The 22,878-nt window shown below is 31.5% G+C and overlaps 1 protein-coding gene across 1 annotated transcript; it reads left to right on the forward strand.

Moving 5' to 3' along the window:
* The first annotated feature begins 16,317 nt into the window (after positions 1 to 16,317).
* Positions 16,318 to 22,850, forward strand: LOC118053726 (U-box domain-containing protein 33). The gene is made up of 7 exons (XM_035065067.2): positions 16,318 to 16,822; positions 17,030 to 17,148; positions 18,418 to 18,527; positions 18,990 to 19,545; positions 20,492 to 21,043; positions 21,442 to 22,164; positions 22,455 to 22,850. Exons 1-7 carry the CDS (start codon positions 16,552 to 16,554, stop codon positions 22,635 to 22,637), a joined length of 2,514 nt encoding a protein of 837 aa, XP_034920958.1. The 5' UTR covers positions 16,318 to 16,551; the 3' UTR covers positions 22,638 to 22,850.
* The last annotated feature ends 28 nt before the right edge of the window (positions 22,851 to 22,878 follow it).

A 22,878-nucleotide genomic window follows, 5' to 3' on the forward strand; every position in this document is an offset into this window, starting at 1 on the left:
GGAGTTAACCCAATATAGCAAAGTTTCCATATTTTTTTTATCATATAAATCAATTATTTTGCACATTTTTTAGAAAAACTTTTATGTTAATAAGGTGATAAAAACCTGTAGGCTAGCGCATGGTTTATATTTCAGGCTTATAAAATCAAAATTAAACAAAAAAAATATATATATTTTTAAAATTATTTCTATTGGTTTCGATTTGATTTAATTTATTTTTTTTTCATGAGTTTTTTGAGTTTTTTTTTTTTTTCAAAAAAAAATTTTATTTTCTTGGTTTGTCGGTTTTTTTTTACCCTTACTAGAAAAGGCTTGTTTTGCATTTCTTACGTTTGTCTTTTTGAGTAAGAGAACATACAAGACGTAGACATGTCCTATGCATAGGGTTTAATTATTATTATTTTTGCAAAAAATATGTTTGAAAAAGATTAAAATGTTTTCTTTTTTAATAACACCATAAGAATAGTTGAGTCAGCCAGTTAAATTTACGATTTAGATCATAAAATTAGAATTAAAAGTGTGCATTTCCGGTTTGGTCTGGTTTTCACCCAAAAAAATAACCGAATCAATTTTTTTTTTTTGTTTAAATCAAAACCGGAACCGGTTTAAAATGAGCAGTTTCAGTGCGGTTCGGTTTGATTAATTGAAAGGAAAAACCATAAAAAAACCGATTTCATCTTGGCCAAGCATATCGAACAGGTTTTTCTGAAATTGAAAATAAAGAAGCTAGAAAGGACAAGTATCAGATGAAGATTTGAAAAAAATTAATTCTCATTCACAACATCCATAATAGTAGTCGCAACATACTATGGCAAACCAATAGCCTCGTAAATAAATATAAGAAATGAATATATAATAGATCTACAAAAATCAAAAGAAAAGTTAGTAGTTACTTTGAACAATCTGATAAGTCTCTCTCTTGTTAAGATAGATCTTAACAACGAGAATATTTTGTGTGCCACTTCTGATGATGCGTTGGGGACAAGTATATGTAAGTTTTTAATAGATCAATGCTTTCAAGGACTTCTAGGTGATTTTTCAACAGGCACAACATCCGTAAATTCCATGAAAATTGAAGGGGAGCTCCAAAGCTATTGTTTAGATGTTTAATCCATTTAGAGATGAGAAAAGGGACAAAAAAATTGAGAGATGAGAGATGAGGATTGAAGAAGGGGGCTCCAGGGCTCCTATTTGGTTGTTTAATTAATGGGTTCTCCTTTTTAGTAGTCGGTTGTGTAAAGGGGGGCGGCTGGGGCTTATTAGGGTTAAAAGAAGAAACTAAAAAGTAAATGGGAGATTAGAAAGGTATTTATAATAACACTGGGGTTTGGATTTTTTATTTATATGTGAACCGGTTTGGTTTGGCCTGGTTTATTTAATTTCAGCCTTTTAAAACCGAACCAAATTCTTTTTTAATTTTTCTAGTCGGTTTTTTTTTCACGATTTGTTTTTTCAGTTTTTTTTTTCAGGTTTTCTCAGTTTAATCAGTTTTTTAATTTTTTTGCTTAACCTCTAATTAGAATAACCTAGTAGAAAAGCAAACAAAAAAAAAAAACCATGGAGCCCCTTTAAAAAAATATTGAATGATGAAGTTGAAAAGGGAAATAATTAAAACAAAAAAAAAAATCAAAATGTATTAACTTGCCAAACATGTAATTTGGATGAAACACCCCACCTAGAAAAATCATAAAACTCAATCCCCAACCAATCAAATGTTAAAGGATAAAATTAAAAAAATATATATAAAAAAAAAAATAAAAAATAACAATTAAAAGAATGAAAATCAATATTAAAATAAAAAAATAAATTAGAGAAACAACTAAAATTTTTTAAATTGAATAGTGAAATTGAACCAATCAAATATTGAATGATAGAATTAAAAAAATATAATTATACAAGAGGATCCAAAACAAAATATAACATCTAAAAAATTATGATCAACATGAAAATATAAGAAAAATAAAGAGCAATCACTAATACTTTATTAAAAAGTTAAATTGATGTAAACTATACTCTTTTAAAAATAACAATAACAAAAACAATTAAAATATAGAATAGTGGGTGTAATTAACCAACATTATTATTTAATTTAGGGGAACTTATGCTGGGCACGATTACATATAATTAGACAAAGCCTTGGGCCATCTTACAGCTCCGATGATCTATGGATATGTCATCTCAAGCAGTGAAAAGCCGGGAGGACATGAAAAGGCAGACCAGGACAGTCTTCAATCAATTGCTGCTCTGAATCTCTGATGTCTTCTGTCACCTGAGGAATATATATCTCCCTTGGGTTTGCTTCACCTTGCTGGCATCCAATGTGGAGTATATTTACCTCGGGGAAGTCAACGCATTTACCCTTCGCTTAAAAAAGATAATGAAATTATATCTATGTTCCCGAGAAATTTAGAGATTCTTTTTTTTTTTTTTTTCCTGTTCTTTAAACTAATTCCTGGATACAAAACCCTCCTCCTCCTCCTCCTCCTCCTTCTTAACAGATATAAAATCAATATTCAAGAAACAACATATAACTACTCGGTGGGGTTTGTTCAAATGAAGAAAGTAAAATAACTCGAGGGGTCCAGTAAATTAGCACCAGAATCCGACAAGTAATTACGTCAGTAAGAAGCTGTATGAGTAGATCGGTCATAAGCGACATTTGGCATTAATTAATCTTTTGCACGCAACGAGTTACAGATTCGGAATCCATGCCCGTGCAAGAACCAAGAAAGAGGGGTTGAAAGAGATGAAACATGAACCTGCCTTGTAAAGAAAGAAATTATATGAATCTGAGATACAGCGTTTATGATATTAGGTTCCTGGATATGGTTTTGCTAGTCAAAAAAAAAAAAAAGTAAATAAAAAAAAAGAGAGATAAGATTAAGAAAAATGTAACTATAAATTTTACTTCACGAAAGTACATAATTATATATAGAACCTCTTATTTATTTGGTGCCATTGCCTTGTCTAACTTTCTTAATCTTGCCACCAAGATCCCCGGCAAGAGCCGGAGGAAACAAGGATTCGATCTCATTGGACAGATCAAGTAAGACTCTCCGTTGAGGCGATTTTCGTTTGGCTGAAGGGAGTGATTTAGGTTTTCTGGGTGCAGGCGGACATTGAAAAATGACAGGAATTTTGCGATCCAAAGAAGTTGGAGTGCTGAACCCACCATCATCGTCATCTTTATCATCTTCAATTTGGAATGCTTCTACAGACGGCAGTTTTATCTTCAAAGTAGGCACCGATATCTCGCATTCGTCTTCTTGCTTTTCTTCTTCTTCAACTTCTTTTTCCTGATGAAGCTCTTGCGGTACAATTTCACAGTCATCTCCAAGTTCTAATGCAGATCTCACAAGGAAATTGAATTCCATGGGATTCAGATCTTTCTCAGAGAAAAACATCTCAGAGTTGGACAACCCCATTAACGAAAATGACTTCAATTCGGAGAACATGACAAAAGATCTCTCTCTTGATTAATAAAGCAAACAAAGGACAAACACAGTTGAAATGTAGAGCTAGATTTGGAGAAACCTAGCAAGCTAGCAGGGAAAAGGGAAAAGAATGAAACAAAAACAAGCAAGCAAGGACAGCCACAAAACGTTTCTGGCTAGAGTGCAGTAGTACGTAGTAGTGGCTAAGAACACAACCATATAAAATGGCCACCTTTTGTTAATGTCTATGAGCTTGTTTGGATTTTAGCTATGGAAATGTTCTTGAAGGGGAAGGAGAGAGAGAATGTAGGAAACTTAGAAACACACTTGGGCGAAGGATCCGATGCAACATATATAGATCCAGGCATTGACATAAACTCACTCTCTCTTTCAAAAAAAAAAAAACCCCTCGCTTTCTCGCTTTAAAAATGAGGGAGCTAAGCTTTACAATGGCGTCTTTTTCAGTCTTTTATCGGGTCAGCCGTTAAGTAACTACTAAAAAATCTGTGGCTTAAGCAAAGCGATCGCTTTTTCTTTGATTTCTACGAACTTTGAGGCACCTATGCACGTGCTTTACTACAGCAAAAACACATCTCGTAATAACCACCGTTTTTTTGAACTCTTCTCGCAACCTTACTCTCGTTTCTCGCCATGCTTTTTATGACTGTACTGCAAACAACTTCTCGTCTCTCCATCGATGTTTTTTCAAATTGGTGTTGTTTTATTGTATAAAATATGCAAACTACAAGAAAAACATCTATAAAAATACTCAATTGAGAAATGTTTAAAACTTAACTAATTAATTATATAGATTTGAGATGCTACTATATAGATATATGGGTTAGGCATTAAATTGGATTTTTCCTTTTGTATAGATTCCTGCTGAATACATACTCGTACATCTACAAAAAAAATTTACAATTAAAAAAATAGCATGCCAAGAATTAAATATTATACGCTTCACATCAAACTCTCCCGGTTGAAAGAAAAAAAAAACTTGTCATCCAATTACAATGATCATAAATTGAATTTGACTAAGCCAAAAAAATATATATTTTGAATAAAACAACATAAGCAACATCATCACAGCATAGCTTATTTCATTAAGTTTATTTGTATTATTAAATTTAATAGTATACCCATATCAACTCTAATTAGAAATACTTTTTTTTTTTTTTGATTCGAGGAAACCACACTCCCCGGAAAGCGCACTTTGTGGGTCCAGGTGAGTGAGTAAAACCCCGGCTGTCCCAGGCTCTTACAAGAAGTGCACGCCCTGACTCGAACTCGAGACCTGCTGTGTAGACCTCAAGCCCTTTGCCACCACGCTACACCTCTTGGGACTCTAATTAGAAATACGTACCTCCTATATATCAAGATAACAATGTCATCCACGCAATGGCTCTTCCGTTCACCGAAGGTAGGAGCCTTAACAGCAGGCCCTTCCTTTCTCAAAAGTTTGTTCCTAATGATTAGAGGCGGAGCCTCCTTCTCTACGCCCTCTGAAACTATTATAATTTTGTCAGTGAAAAGAATTAGGGTTTCGATAACCCCAAGTGCCAATAATAAAAATAAATTACCAGTCTTAACTATAAATTCTTAGCATTCAAATTTCTATACTAAATAAATCCAATAAAATCTCAAGAATTACAGAGTTCACAAAATAAAAATAATTGTTTCAAAAAATTCATCTCTATAACCCATAACATTTCACTCTGAAGTGGCTTATTTTACATTTAAAATTTAAAAAGTGTTTGAAAGTATAATAATAATTATTTTTAAAAAATTAATTAAAAATATATTAAAATAATATTTTTATTTTTTATTTTTTTAAAATAAAAAAAACTAGTTACTTGTGGCTAGAAAATGCTGTTTTCTTCCCTTGCCACTAGCTGAGCAATCTTGTGGGTGCTGATGCTGCTGTCTCTGAAATTGGGTGCGAAACGACAAATTGTCCGGTGTTTGATGGGATCCGCGTGGAGCATGTTGGATCTGATCTTTTGGCGAAGCAACAAAGTCACCTGCGACGAAACCCAAATTATTTTACAACATTAATGTCGGATACCCTCCAGTTCTCATGATTAACACCTTGATACCCGCCAGTTTTTAGTTGATAATAGGATTAAATATGTGAGCGGATTTATTTAGAACAAATAAGCAAGTGAGATTTAATTAATTATTCGGATTTACCCACCAGTTTTTATGATTAACAATTTGATTATGAGCTAAATGGCACGCTGCGCCGCTCGAGAATTACCCAGGTCCCATCGCCATGTGATTTTCTCTTTGGGCACCATATCCAGGGAGAAGTACGAAGGCTAATCCTCCTAGGGAATACCAAAACAAATATGCAGTTTTTACAAAGACGTTTTGAAAGTGTTTTTTTAAGATATATTTAAACTAAAAATATACTAATTTAGTTTTTTTTTTTTTTTTGAAATCTTGATGTAGTAATATTAAAAAAATTAAAAATTTCAAGAATCTTTAAATCTTCGAATAAATGAACCCGTATCCACTGTCGTTGCATCAGAAAGCTGCCTCGGCGTCGGCGGTATTAGAACGGCGGTACTCACGTGGGACCCAAATAAAGGGTAATCAATTTCATGATGTAGGTCCCACCAATCTTGTGGCTGTAGGCCCTGCATGCTCGTGGACTTTGGATTCCTTCCTGCTGATATAGATAACGAGATTATTCGTAGCACTTTTATTAAACTCCCATCTTAACTCAACGGTTGATTTTGGACGTGGCTCGTCCACTTCCTGACCAAGCTCATTGCAAGAATTAAAGTTTAACTTGGAAATAACTTTATTTGATTTAGGTCTGTTTATTTATTGAATTTTTTTTTAAAAAAAGTGAATTTCAAATAAGTAAATTATTTTTTTGATGTTTGGTAATATAATAAAAAATAAATTAAAAATATTTTTCAGTATTTGGTTATGTCATGAAAAATAAGCTGGAAAATAACTTATTAATATTTTATTTTTCTCAAATTTATTAAAATAATGAGAAATAAATCTTACAAATTAAAAGGTTGAATGAGAATAAAATTGAAAAAAAATATAATTTCATAAATGATCTCAAATAAAATAAATAATGATCCAAATAATAAAGATCAAATCTAAAAGATAAAAAGATAAAAGATAAAGAAATTAAAATAATAATAATTAACATTTCATAAATTATTTCTAATAAAATAAATAACAATCAAAAGAATGAGAATCAAATTTGATAAATAAAAATTTTCAATAAAAAAATGATAAGAAAAAAGCAAATAACAATTATAAAAATAAGGACCAAAGTTAATATAAAAATTAAATTTTAATATATGAAATTGAAAAATAAATATTCAAAATAATATAAATATATATATATATATATATATAAATTTGATATAATCAGCAAATAATATGATATTTCTAAATTTTTCACAACTTCTTGAGTGTTTTTTTTTCTAAATTTTTTTAAAAAACACTTTAATAGAAACCAAGCCAAATTTTCCTTTAATTGGAAAGTACTTTCTGTTTACCAACTTTTTTAATGACAAACAAATAAAGAAAAGTTTGGAAAATGATTTCCCGGAAACCAATTTTCAGAAAATAAACATAGCCTTAATTTACTTGAAAGATCAACTTATAAGTCAGTTCAACCATATTAATTTTTTAAAAATAACATAATTTTAATTTTTTTAAAAAAAACTATTAACTTAAGTAACCATCTATCCTTATTCTGAATATTATCTATGTATCAAATTAATCTAAATATCCTTAATAACTATGATTTCTAGAGATGTTATATATATATTTTTTAAAACAACATAATTTTAATTATTTAAAAAAAAATTATTGACTTGATTAATTCTCTATCTTCATCCTGGATATCATCTATATGTCGAAATGATCTAAACATTCCTTAATAACTATGATTTTTATAGATGTTTTATTAATTTTTTTAAAAAACCAATATAATTTTAATTTTTTTAAAAAAAAATTATTAACTTGATTAATCATCTTTCATGGTCTTGGATTTCATCTATATATCGAATTAACTTAAATGTCATTAATAGCTATGAATTTTAGATTTTTTTTTGTGTTTATTTATTTTTATCTAATTATGTTTTTTAAAATTTTTGAATTTTTTTAGTTTAAATTATTTTTTATATTTTTAGACTGTTTTAACATATTTAATAAAAAAAAAAAAAATATACCAAACACTACCGACGGATTAAATGTGGATCATTTATATCCCCTCAAACGATAAATTGACGGTATATGATCACTTGAATTGTCTCTCTCCAGCGGAAAGTGGGGGCCCCGATTGGATTGCTTGGATTTCATCACATCATAGACATGATAAAGGGTCTGCTTAATTTGAGGCGGGCCCCCTCATGTCTCCCCTCTGTCTTCTCTTTCTGTGATTTTAATTTCAGCCCTTAACCTCAAAGTTCATTAAGAAATCCAAATCACAGCAATTTCTTAAATAATGGTTATTCGATAGTGCTCTGAAAAATAATAAAATAATTGAATTGATCTGATTTTTTAAATTGAAAAAAAAAAATAAAAAGTGACTAAGGTGGTAGCTTGGAAGTCAAATTGCAAAGATAAAGGGGAAGGAATGGAAATACACCAAAATACAGGGCTACAGTAACAAAACCTTCCGGCAGCCCAGCTACCTTGGTTTCATTAAATATTATTATTATATAAAATTGTTTACTGCATGCTTAGAGGCTTAATTATGTTGCATATATTGTGATTAGGAGTGGAAATGGTTATGATAACGTGGGGTACGATACTTGAAATGAAAAGGGACCTCACACACACACACTCTCATGGCACATAATTGCATCTCATGCTCATGCCTAATGATTCTGCTTCCCATCTCCGATCATCATGTCCCATCTCCGGCAATCATCTCTCCCCATTTTCCTACCCTTCGTCTTCCTACTTTCCGGATATCTTGTCTTCCCATATCATGAAAAGAGGGTGGCCTTTCATTACATAATCAGGTCACTGCAAACCTCTTGATGAACAGAAGAAAAGAAAAATTCCTCACACTTGTAGTAGTATATCTGATAGTTCATTAGTTTGATCTGATAATTTAGTGGAGAATATTGCTGAGAAATAGACAAAAACGTGTACTTTTCCTTGTGTCTGAAGACAATGTAATCTAGTTTCATGTATTGGCTATATATATGTAAAGCAGAACTGCTCGGAGTTAATGGAGTTTTCGTATCTATATTTGCCTCAGTAACGAAAGATCCTTAATTTGGCAGTTCAAATCAACTTCAAACAATATATATATATATATATATAGTTCTGGTCAAACAAGGGGCCGGCAGGGCATGGTCATTTTATATTGGTTTCCACCAAGAACCAAGAACCATGGCCTGCCGGCTCCTTGTTTGACTATAAGATGCCGAGAGGACAGCCTTTGTTCTTTTTCTTTCGATAGGAAATCTATAGGAGTACTCTTGTCTGCTTGAACATGTAAGAGATTTGGATCAATTTATTCTTATATAATCATATTATTCCGTCTACAGGGCATAGATGACGACATATATATAAAGTCAAGAGAAATTTGTGAACGGTTTTATTTTTGCAAATTAATGAATCAATCAAACTGGTAATTTTTGTGTCAACATAGACTATTTGTATCTTTAAGTACAAATATGAAACACTTAAAGCAATTAACAATGACCCACAAAATATAATTTAGCCAAGTGTACAATTAATCCTCCTAATTCTCCGATTACTTCTTGATCATACGAACATAAACTGCTTAATCATATATATATATATATATATATATATATATATATATATATATATTGGGTATAGATTACTGAAAACCATAAGTGAAAAATGCCAAGAAGTAGTAGGAACCTTACACGACTTGTGCTTTGATAAAGTGGCAGAAATTATATAATATACTAAAAGAACTCAGTGTTTTATTATTGTTTATCTAGATTTAAAGCAATGTAGATTAGAGCAGTGTGATGGTAGTTCAGCTCTTGCCACAAAAAGTTACAAAGGTAGCGAAGGAAGGGTGAATCACTATGATGCATTTTGCATTGAAAGGATGGATAATCAGAAAATGATCATTTCGACTTGGGTGTTAGCCAGGTCGACGCCCCCACGTGACGACACCTGGAGCTTCGACTGACCTGCCCTTGCATTAGCCCCGCGTAGCATTGAGGTTGGGTACCCTTGCCCTAGGCGGTAGCCAGCCTACGCCCCCATATGGACCACTTGACGCCTGGGTTGCCTATCCTTGCATCGAGTTAGACGAAGTGCCATACGGCGCTAGGCTGGCTTGCTGATGGTGCACAACTAGACCCGCACCCCACGTGGTGAGACCTGGTGCTTGAGCTGTCTGTCCGTGCACTGGGTTAGACACGAGCGCCATGTGACGCCGGGGCTAGCATTCCTTGCCCTGGGCAGGAGCCAAGCCCGCGCCCCCACGTGGGGACACCTGGCGCTAGGGCTGTTTTTCCTTGCACAAGGTTAGACCCACACGCCACCTAGCATTGAGGTATTTGCCCTACTCTCAGGGTTAATGGGTCCTGTGTCAGGACCCAGGGCTATTGGGTCTTGATTTTTTAAATATAATTATTTCCCATAAAAATATTTTTATTTTTATTATAGTTGAAACTTATTGATATCAAAGATATTATAATTTGTGTTCTCAATATTATTTGTTCAATTGTAATAAAAATATTAATATTTATACCCAAATAATAGTATTATTGATATTAATACTTTGAATTATAATAAAAACCATAATATTCAGAACACAAATAATACTATTTTTAATATTAATACTTTTCAATTATAACCAAAAAAAAAATTATACCGCAAATAATAATATTTATATCACAAATAATATTATTTTTAATAGTAATACCTTCAATGATAATAAAAATAATAATCTTTGTATCACAAATAATAATATTTTTTATATTAATACTTTGAACTCCAATACAAATAAATATCAATACTTTCAATTATAATAAAAATAATAATATTCATACCACAAATAATAATATTTTTTTATATTCATGCTTTGAACTATATAGTAGAAATATTGATATTTATTACATAAATAATATTATTTTTAATATTAATACCTTCAAGTATAATAAAAAAATAATAATATTTATGGTGTTTGGGTTGCCCATGTCCTTACACTTAGGTCAGACCCAAGCTCTATGCTCTGGTGTTGAGGTTGGCTTGCCCTACCCTGAACATGAGCCAGGTCCACGCCATCACGTGGGACACCTTGCGCTCGGACTGCCCTGCTTATGAGCTTGCAATAAGACCCAATGGTAATGAGCCGTTGTCAAGAACCTATTCATTTGGATCCTGTGTCAAGACCTAATGGTAATAAGACTTGCATTGGACCCAATGTAGTTGGTCCAACACAAGGCCAAATGGTAATGGGTCCTGCGCAGAACCCAAGTCTAATGAGTTCTGTTTCATGATCCAATTCACTTGGGTTCTCGCCAGGACCCAAATAACTTGTGTTATAAATATTTTTCAGTTTTTTTAATATAATAATGTATGTTATAAATATTTTTTTTGTATATAATTCAAAGTATTGTATAATTTTTAATATTATTATTTGTGTTATAAATATTGTTATTTTTATTATAACTCAAAATATTTATATATAAAAATATTATTATTTATGTTGATATCATCTTGGAATTCTTAATATAATTATTTATGTTATAAATATTATTATTTTTATTATAATAATATTCTTAATAAAATAATTAATAAATTTGAAAACAAAAGTATTATTAACATTAAAAATATCTTACTTTTATATTATAAATTTTTATAGTATTTTTTTAAAAATAAAAAATAAACCCACGCGCGGCATCCAACCAGTTAACATTTAAAGTGAGCAGGGTAAAACACTGCTCCTTTCAGCATACGGGGATGACAAAACCACGCCATTTTTTCAAAAAAATAAACGTGACTTATTTTTTAAAGCATTTACTTACATTTTAGGCGCTTGTAGCCCAGCCCAGAACACGGACCTGCCATGCCAGCCCACCCTCACGAGCCTGGAACGAGCTGACCTGCTCCCTTTTTAATTTTATTGTTTACTGAACTATTTCGTTTATTCAGTTTTTTTTTTTTCCGGGAAAATAATAAAATTTATTTATCTATGTTACTGATTTTAATTAATAAATATTGTAAAAAAAAAAAAGATGATTTCCTTAAATTTTGTTGGTTCTCATTCAAAAAAGGACATGATATTATAATTTTGTAATTTAAATTAAATTTGTTTCAATAAAAATAGCTACTCGTTAGATTATAAGGTAAAAAAAAAATAAATATTAACTTCTAGAAAAATTTTATGGTTTATTTTATATCTTTAGAGTTAATTATAAATTAGTCCCTATTGTAATTAATAATTTTAATATCCAGTTTTAATTAACTTTTAAAAATATTATTGAAAATAAAAAATCAGTATTACTTACTAACAATCTATAAAAATACGCTATGATTTCTTTTATTTTCTACAAAAAAACATATATGCATGTAATAATTTATTATTTCTTGATACCCTGACTTTATATTATACATTACTTGAAGTAGTAAAATGAAACATATGAATGAAACAAAATCTTTTTCCTTAATATTAAATTGAAATTAGTAAATTAAGTATTAGTAGTAAGTAAAAAAAATATAATTTGTAAGATAAATGTTATTATTTTAGGGCATCCCTGTTTCTGAGCAGGGTGGTCTAGTCACTTTTCAAGCAGAGAATATATGGGTCTGTAGAGGGATTAGGGCCGGAAAGAGTTGACTGTAATCTCCTCTCGTTGTTTAGGGCTCTAATCTCCCCTAATTGTGATTTGGGCAAAGATCAGGGCTCCCTTCTGGGCTTTTACTCTATTTGTTCTAGATAGTAGATTGGACTTGTGCTTATTTTTCTTTTCATAAAATAAACTGTGTTGTTATGATATTTCGAATTTATTGATAAAATCCTTTTATTTTTCAATAAAAACACGTGTCTTTTTAACATTTTGCTAGTCCAATATTTTATCTTTATTTCTCAACTTCAAAGTGAATGTGTCTTAATATGACAGGAAAAAAACCATGTACAATCGCTTACTATGTGTACATGGCAATAATATTTGACTATGATAAGGTTATCTTGCCATTAAAAAACCACAGACGAGTATTCATCCACAAGGGGGCAAGGTATAGAATATTTTATCTTACTAAATGAAATCCTGATCATATAAAAATAGGATGATTGGATGTGGTAAAACTCGATTGATTTGGGATGGGATTATTATATTTGAGTTTGGTGGCAACACTATTATATATAGTTATAAGATTTAATTTTAGGTTACAAGTTAACAAGTTAAGATAAATATAAGTTTTTTTAAAATTTAAAATAATATTATTTTATTTAAAAAAAAATTACAATTTCCAACTAAGATTTTTTATTGACCCAACCAATATCAAGTAGTAAATCATCAAGTCGAACAATCAAGTTGAGCCTCGTCTTATAAGCATGCCCTTGTAATGTTAGCAATGTGCCTAGTATATCCTACACTCTATCTTATTAAAATTATGTTAGGTTTATAGGGTGTTTGATATTATGATAGTGATTGTGATTGCTGTTATGATTATGATTGAAAGTATTTTTTACTTAAAATGTATTAAAATAATATTTTTTTAAAATAATTTTTAACATCAACACATTAAAATAATTTGAAAAACATAAAAAAAAATAATTTTAAACAAAATTTTTAAAAAAAATTTAGTGAAACACGGTTTGAACCACATTTCTAAACATTGTAAAGTAATATGGTAGCTTGGTCAATACTAAGAGCAACTCCAACAGGGCAGCTAAATGAGAAGGAAAATGTCTTTTACCTTTTTTATTCTTCACTGTTTACATTCCAACAGGGAAGCTAAACAAATAGCCAAAATGGCTATTTGTTTCTTTGGCAGTCATTTCTACATTTAACTGTAGAAATGGCCAAAATAATAGATGTTGGCCAACGGCTATTTTTCTAGTCGTTGGCCAACAACTCTTTTTTTTTTTCTTTAAATATAGAAGAATTTTTTTTAAATGCATGAACAAAAAACTTGTAGTTTTGAATTTCTGTATTGTACCTTACCCTTCTCTCAAATTTAGAAAAACAAGAATCAATTATTTCCGGTTAATTATTAATATCGGTTGTGTTAATTAACTGAAATTAAAAGGTATGCTTGTTTAAAAGCTTTTTCTATTTTATCTTTTATATCTCTTGATTTTTTAGACCTTTTGTTGTTAATTTAATATTTATGATGATTTTTATTTCTTTATTATTTTATGTTTTTAATATGGGTTAAGGAAGACAATTTTTATTTATGTTGTTATCTTTGATAAAATTGAGAGGAATTAATAATGGTAGTTGATATTGATAAAAAGATAGAGTTACATATTTAATTATTTTTTATTGTCTGTTTTAATTTGAGGTCAATTATATTTTGTCTTGTTGAAAATACAATTAAACCAGTATATCGATTCTCTTTTAGTTTCAAAAAATGGTCAAATTGTTATGTTAAAACAAGTAGGAGGCAACGCTTATTATTAATTCGCATGTATGAAAACTACAAAATTGTTAGACATTGAATGTGAGCTTCTTTTACACTCTCTTATAAGGTTTTAACTTGATTTTTTTTTTTTTAATGTAGGTGGATTCAAATTTTCCAAGCTCTTTTACCAACATTTTTATAAGTGAGTCAGAAGATATTCTCTCTCAACCAAGTGATTCTAATCAATTGGTTGATGACTTAACATGCTCGAATTTAAATGTCTATTCGGCAAAAAAATCACAAAGAAGTAAAAAATTCTCACCAGAGAAGAATTGTTTACTTGTCTCTGCATGGCTAAATACAAGCAAGGATCCAATTACAAGAGTTGAATAACAAACAAAATAGTTATGGGCTCCCACACATGCTTGCTTTGTAGAGAATGGGGGAAACTTGAATAATCATTCACAAATAAGCATCTCAAGTAGATGGCAAGAAATAAATAAAGAAGTCGGTAAATTTGTTAGATTTGTTACTCAAATTAAAAATCGTCAGCAAAGTGGAATGACCGAAGAATCAAGGGTAATGTTAATATTCATTTCTATGTTAATTGTTTAACATATATTTTAACATTATTTAATTTATTTATTTTTTTACCAGATTAATGATGCTCGACAAATGTATGCTTCTTGCGTTGGCAAACGATTTCAACTAGAACATTGTTGGGTTATTTTAAGAAAAGAACCCAAATGGCAATTTGAGCGTGCAAGTCAACATCAAAGGTCAAACAAGAAACAAAAAGGTCATGTCAATGCAAGTCCGGCTTCATCAACTCCATCTACCCCTGATTCTGTTAGTTTAGAAGAAGATAATAAACCATTGATTTATCAAGATAGACCAATCGGTCAGAAGGCTGCAAAGGAACGACTTAAATGTAGACAAGGAAAAGATAAAGTTAGGAATGTAACTGTCTTACAACAATTCAAGGAAACTCTAGTTGAAATTGAGGATCAGAAGAAACAAGACAGAAAAATTATGTTAGAGCAATAAGCCATGATAATTCAACAAAGTCAAGAGAAACAAGAATTGGACAGGATTGAGAAAGAAGAACAAATTATGAAAATAGATATTTTTAATTTGGATTCAATTTCTGCAGCGTATTTTCAAAATAGAAAGTTAGAAATTATGCAAAAGAGGGGTTTTGATTTTTAATTAACTTTGATTGATTTATTGTAATGTAATGTATTTTTAATTAAATATGTAGAAAATTCTTGGTTATTTTAAATATAAAATTCCTCTAACACTTAATAATAATAAGTATGATTAATTAACTTAAAAGATAACAACCATAATGAAAAAAAACAACATAAAAAACTTGAAAATTATGTTAACATAAGAAGTTCAAAATAGAAAGTTGGCGGTCATTTTTTCAAAGTTTGAATTTGAATTTACTTTTAAAAAATTAAATTTTTAACAATAACATATAAAACTTAAAATTAAAAATATTCATATAAATAAATTTTAAATTATATCTTTTAACTTTCATATTACTTCATTAATTTTATATTATTTTTATAAATTACTCATATTAATTATATAATTAATAACATCATAATTATGTTATATATAAAATATCTAAATTAGTTATATAATTATATTAAAATTAATTTAACATGAAATATATTAAAATATAAATGGCTTTTCTAAATAGTTTTTTACCATTGGAATACACATAATAAAAAAAGTTATATTTACACTATTCAAAAAGCCATTTTCTCTATTTGGCTCTTCAATATAACATTTTTCATTGGAGATGCTCTAAGTGCTTAAATATGAGATTGAGTGAGTCAAGTAAACTCAAAACAATCCAATAACAAGTTAGTTTACAAGTTGCGTACTTATGTAAGAACTTAACTCCTAAACATCTCATTTATTTATTATTTTTATTTTTATGATGATAACATTATTTTCTAGATTTTTATTTTGGTATTATTTTAAGGTTGTATTTAAAAATGTGGTTGAAACTATATTTTTTAAAATTTTGAATTTGTTTTAAATATTTTTTTTTTATATTTTTAAATTATTTTAATTTACAAAATAATTTTTTAAAATTAAAAAATATTATTTTAATATATTTTTAAATAAAAAATATTTTAAACTATAATTACTATCAAAATTTCAAACGCTAAACAAAGAAGATCGAATTCCATTACAGTAGTTGATACAATACCCCAAACATGTGATGACGTACTCTCATGCCACGCAGTCTCTTCAGTTTACTACACAAAAGTATTCTACACGTGCCCTCTCTCTCTCTCTCTCTCTCTAATCCTGCCAGTGGCTCTTTCCCCCTTCCTGCATCTCCACTAAAAGTCAACACAAATGTCCAACGTCCTCTACCCTCATTTCTTGGAAACCGACAAACACTGAACACCCCCCTTCCCCCAAATAAATAAATAAAGAATTATAATATTCCAATTCCACAAAATCTCACCTTTGAGTTGCTCCTCTTCCCAAATCCTGCGACTCATTCGAAGAAATACGAGATTCTCTCTCTAGCTTCTCCAACAAGATGGAGCTCCTACACCCCGCCCACCCGCCCCATCACAACCCGAACCCAAAATCCCATTCTTCGGGTTTAGTGGTCGGGCCTGACCGGATGTTGAGCTCTGATCAGTTGCTGGACATTGCTGAAGAAGGTAGCAACGAAAGAGTGTATGTGGCTGTGGGGAATTCTTCAGAGAAAGCTTTGAGCTTGCTCAACTGGGTTTTCAATATCTTAGGAACCAGACAAATTTGCTTGCTTCACGTTCACCGTCCTTCTCCTCTGATACCTACTCCCTGTAAATTCTCTCTCTTGCTTTTTTTTTGGTCTATATACTGTACTCCAATCTTGAAATGTTTGTCGAGTTCAATTTCTATCTTCTTTTTTCCTTCGATTCTTGTTCTTTGTTGGGTTATTCTTAGAAAGTTTCTTGGATCCAAGATGGGGTTTTTCTTTATTCTTTAATTTACTGTTAATTTTGTTGTTGCTGGGATTTTTATTGTAGTGGGGAAACTGCCCGCAAGTCAAGCAAATGCTGAAGTAGTGTCAGCATTTCGAAGGGAGGAGAATGAGCAGACAAAGAAACTTATAGATTATTATCTGATCATTTGTAGTAGAGCAAAGGTGCGTTGTCTCCCAGATTATCTCTCTGTACATGTAGGCAAGGCTGTGACATTCCTGCGCTATTAAATAAAATATATATAAAAAAATTTAAAATTAATTATTAACTTCTGTATTTGAATTTTTAAAGATGATAATAAAGTTTTAATTTAAATATGTTATTTAAAATATTAAAAAAATGAATTTAAAAGTATATAAAATTAAAATAAAATAAAAAATAAATTTATTATTAAAGTTATATTATGTGAAATATAATTTATTTATAATTAAATTTGAATTGATATTGTAACAACTTTTCAACCAGAATAAAATAATAATTTTATATTAATTAAAAAATAAAATAATTAAATTTTTTTTCCTTTCTCAATATTTACTTTCTTCACTTTATTTTTTATTTTTATTTAGATTAATATTTTATAAATTAGACTTTGTAAGTTTATAAGATTTTTAAATTTTTTTTTTTTGATTTTTTATATGTTTTTTCCTTACTTTTCTTTCTTTCTCTCTCGTTTTTTTTTCCTACTATATTTCTATTGAGTCAGCAGCATATAAAAGGAAGGAAAAACTAGTTTTTTTATTTTTATTTTTAATGACAAATAACTATTTTATTTTTAATGAGTCGTTTTTTTTTTTATTTGATAGTTTTTTTTTGTTATTACTATTAAGCTACATTCATTTTAAAATTTTAATCAGATTTTATTTAATATATTTTAAGATCCCTCGTAAAATTTTAATTCAATTTGATGGTCGCATTGAAAATTATGCCCAATAACATAAAACTTGTTAAATTGTGATTTTTTCATCAAATTTTTGAATTTCTCTAAAAATTTTGAAATTTTATCTCAAGTTAAAGCATCATATTAGAAAGCTTCACGTAAATTTTTAGAATATTTTACATAAAACTAGTAAAATATTGAAAAAATCTTAACCTAGGCTATATAGCCCACTCAAGCATTTAACATCCCTCCGCCCTTGCATGTAGAGGAATGATATTTTAATGTTGCTTGGGAAGTGATTTTCATGTCACTTGACTTCAAGATAGGGTGGTACTCTTCCTGGTCTAATTCTGCTGTTAAAAAATGCAACTTTGCCTTTGACACTGCTGCCAAGCTCTGTAGGGACTTGTTCTTTTTATTTAAAATTTTTAATGGCAACTTGATTTAGTTATAGTATTAATTTAATGCATTTGCATGTAGAGTAACCAGTTGAATGATTCTTCATTACAGACATTTATTTTCTTTGCTAATCACTGGGAAAATGCTCACTTTGCAGGTTGAAGCAACTATTATTATAATTGAAAACGACCAAGTCCATAAGGGGATTGTAGAATTGGTGAACAGACATGGTGTGAGGAAGCTTGTTATGGGGGCTGTAACAGAAAAGTAAGTAGATCACCAGTATTATCTCAATCACTTGTATGAGTTTTGGGGTGATCGCCATGAAGTCTCTCGTAAGTGAAAATGCTTTTGTTGATTCTAGCGCTGCAGCACCTGTCTTTGGCACTGCATGGTTTCATGTTTTTCAAACCTGTAAGCCATGCACCGATAGATTATATAGTAAAAATATAACGCGTTATCATCTCTTAAGACAAATATACATTCTCAGTCAAAGACTCCACTCACTTTTTGAGTGCTTAAGTCAGCTTCAGAACAGGATAGTAATGCCTTTATCATCTTGCCCCCGAAGCAAATTTTCAACAGCAGACTTGTATTTTCCCGGCACAAACTTTGGTTTCCTGTTACTGTTTTGCATACTGGATGTGTTGTGCTCTACTTGGATATGTTCTTTGTTTTTGTTCACCCATCTATATTTTTGTTGTTTTCAATCGAAATGGTTCGATGCAGTTGTATGAAGGTTAAAAAGAGCTCCAGCAAAGAAAACTATGCAGCAAAATATGCTCCTTTTTTCTGTGAGATATGGTTTATCAACAAAGGGAAACATGTGTGGACGAGAGAAGCTTCTGAAAATTCAAATCCTCTACCAAAATGTGATCATGCTGAGAATATGAGTTTTGAAACTCTAAGATCTGAATCTTTGCGATATAGCAAGAGTAACTTGCCATTCCAAAAAAATAATCTTCGATCAAACTCTGCTGCAAGAATATCCTGTGCCAGAATTAGCGGCTTTGTTCAGAATGAATCAGTGTGTGCAGAATCAGTGTTGCCAACTATATATAGTTCTTATAGTTCACGGTCCTGCCATCCTCTCCAGAGTTCAAGTAGCAGCTGTGCTCCAGGATGCACTTCCACTGAAAGAAGAGTTTCTTCAGGTTCTGATTCAAAATTGGAGGAAGAAAGCTCACATTCTCATGTCGAAGAAGTGCGATTAGAAACAGAAGCATTGGGGAATGAATCATTTGAAGATTTTTTGAAGCGCAAAATGTTGGAAGCTATCAGCAAGGTAACTGCACTTCAATATTCCTGGTTTATTTCTGAATTTAGTTTGCAGATAATGTGGCTGTATTTATGACTCCTTGGAGCATATACTTTGGAGGAGACTATAAATTAGTGTTCAACTTAATTTGTCCCTAGTATGATCTGAATATTCTTGGTAGAAATATCAAAATTTTTGTGCCCCTCACACTAGAGGTCTGTACTTGCATGTTGAATCAATTGTAAAGAGAAAAGGTCAACAAGAAAAGAAAACTTGGGATGCACGACACTTTTTTTCACATTTATCTTGTGAAATTTCAAAATTATTTTCTTTGCTTATGTTAAATAATCATCTCAATTCAAAATCTTAAGTTATTAATTGAGACTCTAAGATATGATATGTATTATTATTTAATATACCTTCTCAAGTGAAATCTCTTTGGGCTTGAAACTTGTACATGCCTGCTACCTTGTGTATAATTTTATTAAATAAAATAGGGGTGGTGAGATTCAAACTCATGATTGCTTGATCAAAAAGGCTCTAATACCATGTCAAAAGCCATCCCAATCTAAAAACTTAAACTATTAGATGAGACTTCAAGATATGATTTATATTATTCTCTAATAGTTTATAGGCAATAATCAAATGAAAAAAATTGCTTAAAAAACAGACATTAACATTTCATTAATCTTTTTTAATGTATTTCGACAGCTTGCCTTTTCAAATTAGTCATGGCAACTAATACAAATTCACATCATGGAATCTATCAAGTAGTCCCAAATATATTCTCGCTTTTTTCTCTGAAATATTTATATGGACGGTTAAGTTAGGGGAGTGTGCTGGATATTTGAAGATTTAAGAAACATGTGAAATAAAAGAAGGGTACTCTCAATCATTTCCTTGAGGCTAACTTTTGTATATGCTGTACTTGTTTTTCATTGGAGAGAAAATCTAATGCCTCTCTTCTCATCAGGTCAAAATCTTTGAATCTGCCCATGCACATGAAGTTAAACTTAGAAAAGAAGCTGAAGATGCACTCAATAATACAATAATGGAGCAAGAAAAGCTATTGGAAGAGAAAGATGAAGCAACTAGAAAGCTAGAGAGGACCATGAGAAATGTTGCTCTTCTAGACAGTCGTGCACAGGAAGCAAATCGCAGGTCTGAGGAAGCTGGTGGAGAATTGAAACTCATTCGAACATCCATTTCATCTCTGAGGCAGGAAAAGCAGAGGATTCGACAGCAGAAAATCGAAGCTGTACATTGGCTTGAGCGGTGGAGAAGCCATGGGCAGGCAGGAGCTTCAAACTGCAATGGAATTCTTGGAATTACTGAAGAGTTGCCTGAACTAGCAGAATTTTCTTTGTCTGATTTGCAAACTGCAACATGCAACTTCTCTGAGAGCTTCAAACTGGGTCAGGGAGGTTGTGGTTGTGTTTACAAAGGTGAAATGTTGGGTAGAACTGTTGCTATAAAGAGGCTGCATCCAAATAACACGCAAGGGCAATTAGAGTTTCAAAAGGAGGTTAGAGATCTCCCTCCCGCTCTTTCTATCTATGTAGAGAGAGATGTCACATGTAGTTCTTCACTGGAGCTTCTTGTAGTCATGACTTGAAAATATCACTATTAATCCTTTTAAATTGTTTACATACATGCCTTGGGTGTCCCTGGTTACTTGACAATTATTTGGACAAATCCACAGTTAGATATGATCTTCATAGTATTATGATGTTTGAGACGATCAGAAAACAATGGGCATATTTAGCAATCTGATTCAGAATAATGTTGTCATCTGTGAGACGCATAATAAACCATCTGATTCAGAATCTAGAATGCTAAAATTGAATTGCTTTGGCTTAATTTCCTTGCACCTTTTATATCAAATCATATGTCTGAAATAACATGCAGTTTTTATTTAACCAGGTCCAAGTTCTGGGCAAACTGCAGCATCCTCATCTGGTGACTTTGCTTGGTGCATGTCCAGAAGCATGGTCTCTTGTATACGAGTACTTGCCCAATGGGAGCCTCCAAGATCGCCTTTTCCAGAAAAGCAACATTTCCCCTTTGACATGGAAGATCCGAGCACGCATTATAGCTGAAATCTCAAGTACCCTTTGCTTCTTGCACTCTTCCAAACCTGAAAAGATTGTCCATGGTGATCTTAAACCACAAAACATCCTCCTGAATTCTGAACTTAGCTGCAAGATATGTGGGTTTGGAATTTGCAGGCTGGTAACTGAGGACAGTCTTTATTGCCCAAGTATTCATAGGAGCAATGAGCCAAAAGGTTCCTTTCCGTATACAGATCCGGAGTTCCAAAGAATTGGAGTTTTGACACCGAAGTCTGACATCTATGCCTTTGGAGTGATCATTCTGCAGCTACTCACTGGGAAGCCACCTGTTGGATTACTAGGTAAGGTGCGTAGAACACTCTCATGTGGGAAATTAGCCTCAATTCTGGATCCATCAGCTGGAGAATGGCCGATGTTTGTGGCAAGGCAACTGGTGGATTTGAGCCTGCAGTTCTGTGAATTACGCAGCAGGGATAGACCAGACTTAACTCCTACACTGGTGAGGGAATTGGAACAGTTGCATGTTTCAGAGGAGAGACCGGTTCCATCTATCTTCTTGTGCCCAATTCTCCAGGTAAAGATAGCACACGTGTACAATGAAATTGAGAGTAACATGATTGTAAATTTGTACACTACAGACACGCCCTTTCTCCCTCTTCCCCACACCTCTTTCCTGCAATTATTTCATTTTCTAGGTATGCATATGCATAGGCTTGGCTTTATCAGTACTTACAGGCTCAATGTCATATTGAAGTTGAAAAGGCATTCCTCCAAAGTGCAATTTTTGCCACATGCTGATTACCCTAGAGCAGAGGTGTCATATTTTGCTCAAGCTGGCTTACATATCAAATGGTTTTCTTTCAGGAAATAATGCACGACCCTCAGGTGGCAGCTGATGGGTTCACGTATGAAGGAGAAGCCTTGCGTGAATGGCTGGCAAATGGCCGTGAAACATCACCAATGACCAATTTGAGATTAAGCCACTTGCTTCTTACTCCCAACCATGCTTTGCGTCTTGCAATACAAGACTGGCTTTGCCAAACTTAAAATCCCATGCATTCAGTTACATGGCGTGTTCATCATGTTTGTATAGATTGCATTTTAGGCTATCCTTGCTTCACCGTGTATATAATGGAAATCACTGCATGTAAAATAGCGGGTAGTATTTCAAACGCTGCGATAAAATTCCGCTGTGTTTGATTATTTGTACAGAATTGGTTCCGGCCAAGTGAATTAAACCTGAAAACCATTGTTATGCAAGCTGGGTGTGTATAGATGTCTAAGAAAT

Source organism: Populus alba, chromosome 9, assembly GCF_005239225.2.
Source record: "Populus alba chromosome 9, ASM523922v2, whole genome shotgun sequence".
NCBI lineage: Eukaryota > Viridiplantae > Streptophyta > Magnoliopsida > Malpighiales > Salicaceae > Populus > Populus alba.

Bases quoted from the DNA above. Each gene is read 5' to 3' on its own strand.
- LOC118053726 (XM_035065067.2), top strand. From the start codon at position 16,552: ATGGAGCTCCTACACCCCGCCCACCCGCCCCATCACAACCCGAACCCA. The intron at 17,149-18,417 runs GTGCGTTGTCTC...CTCACTTTGCAG, and splicing joins TCATTTGTAGTAGAGCAAAG to GTTGAAGCAACTATTATTAT. The intron at 18,528-18,989 runs GTAAGTAGATCA...GGTTCGATGCAG, and splicing joins ATGGGGGCTGTAACAGAAAA to TTGTATGAAGGTTAAAAAGA.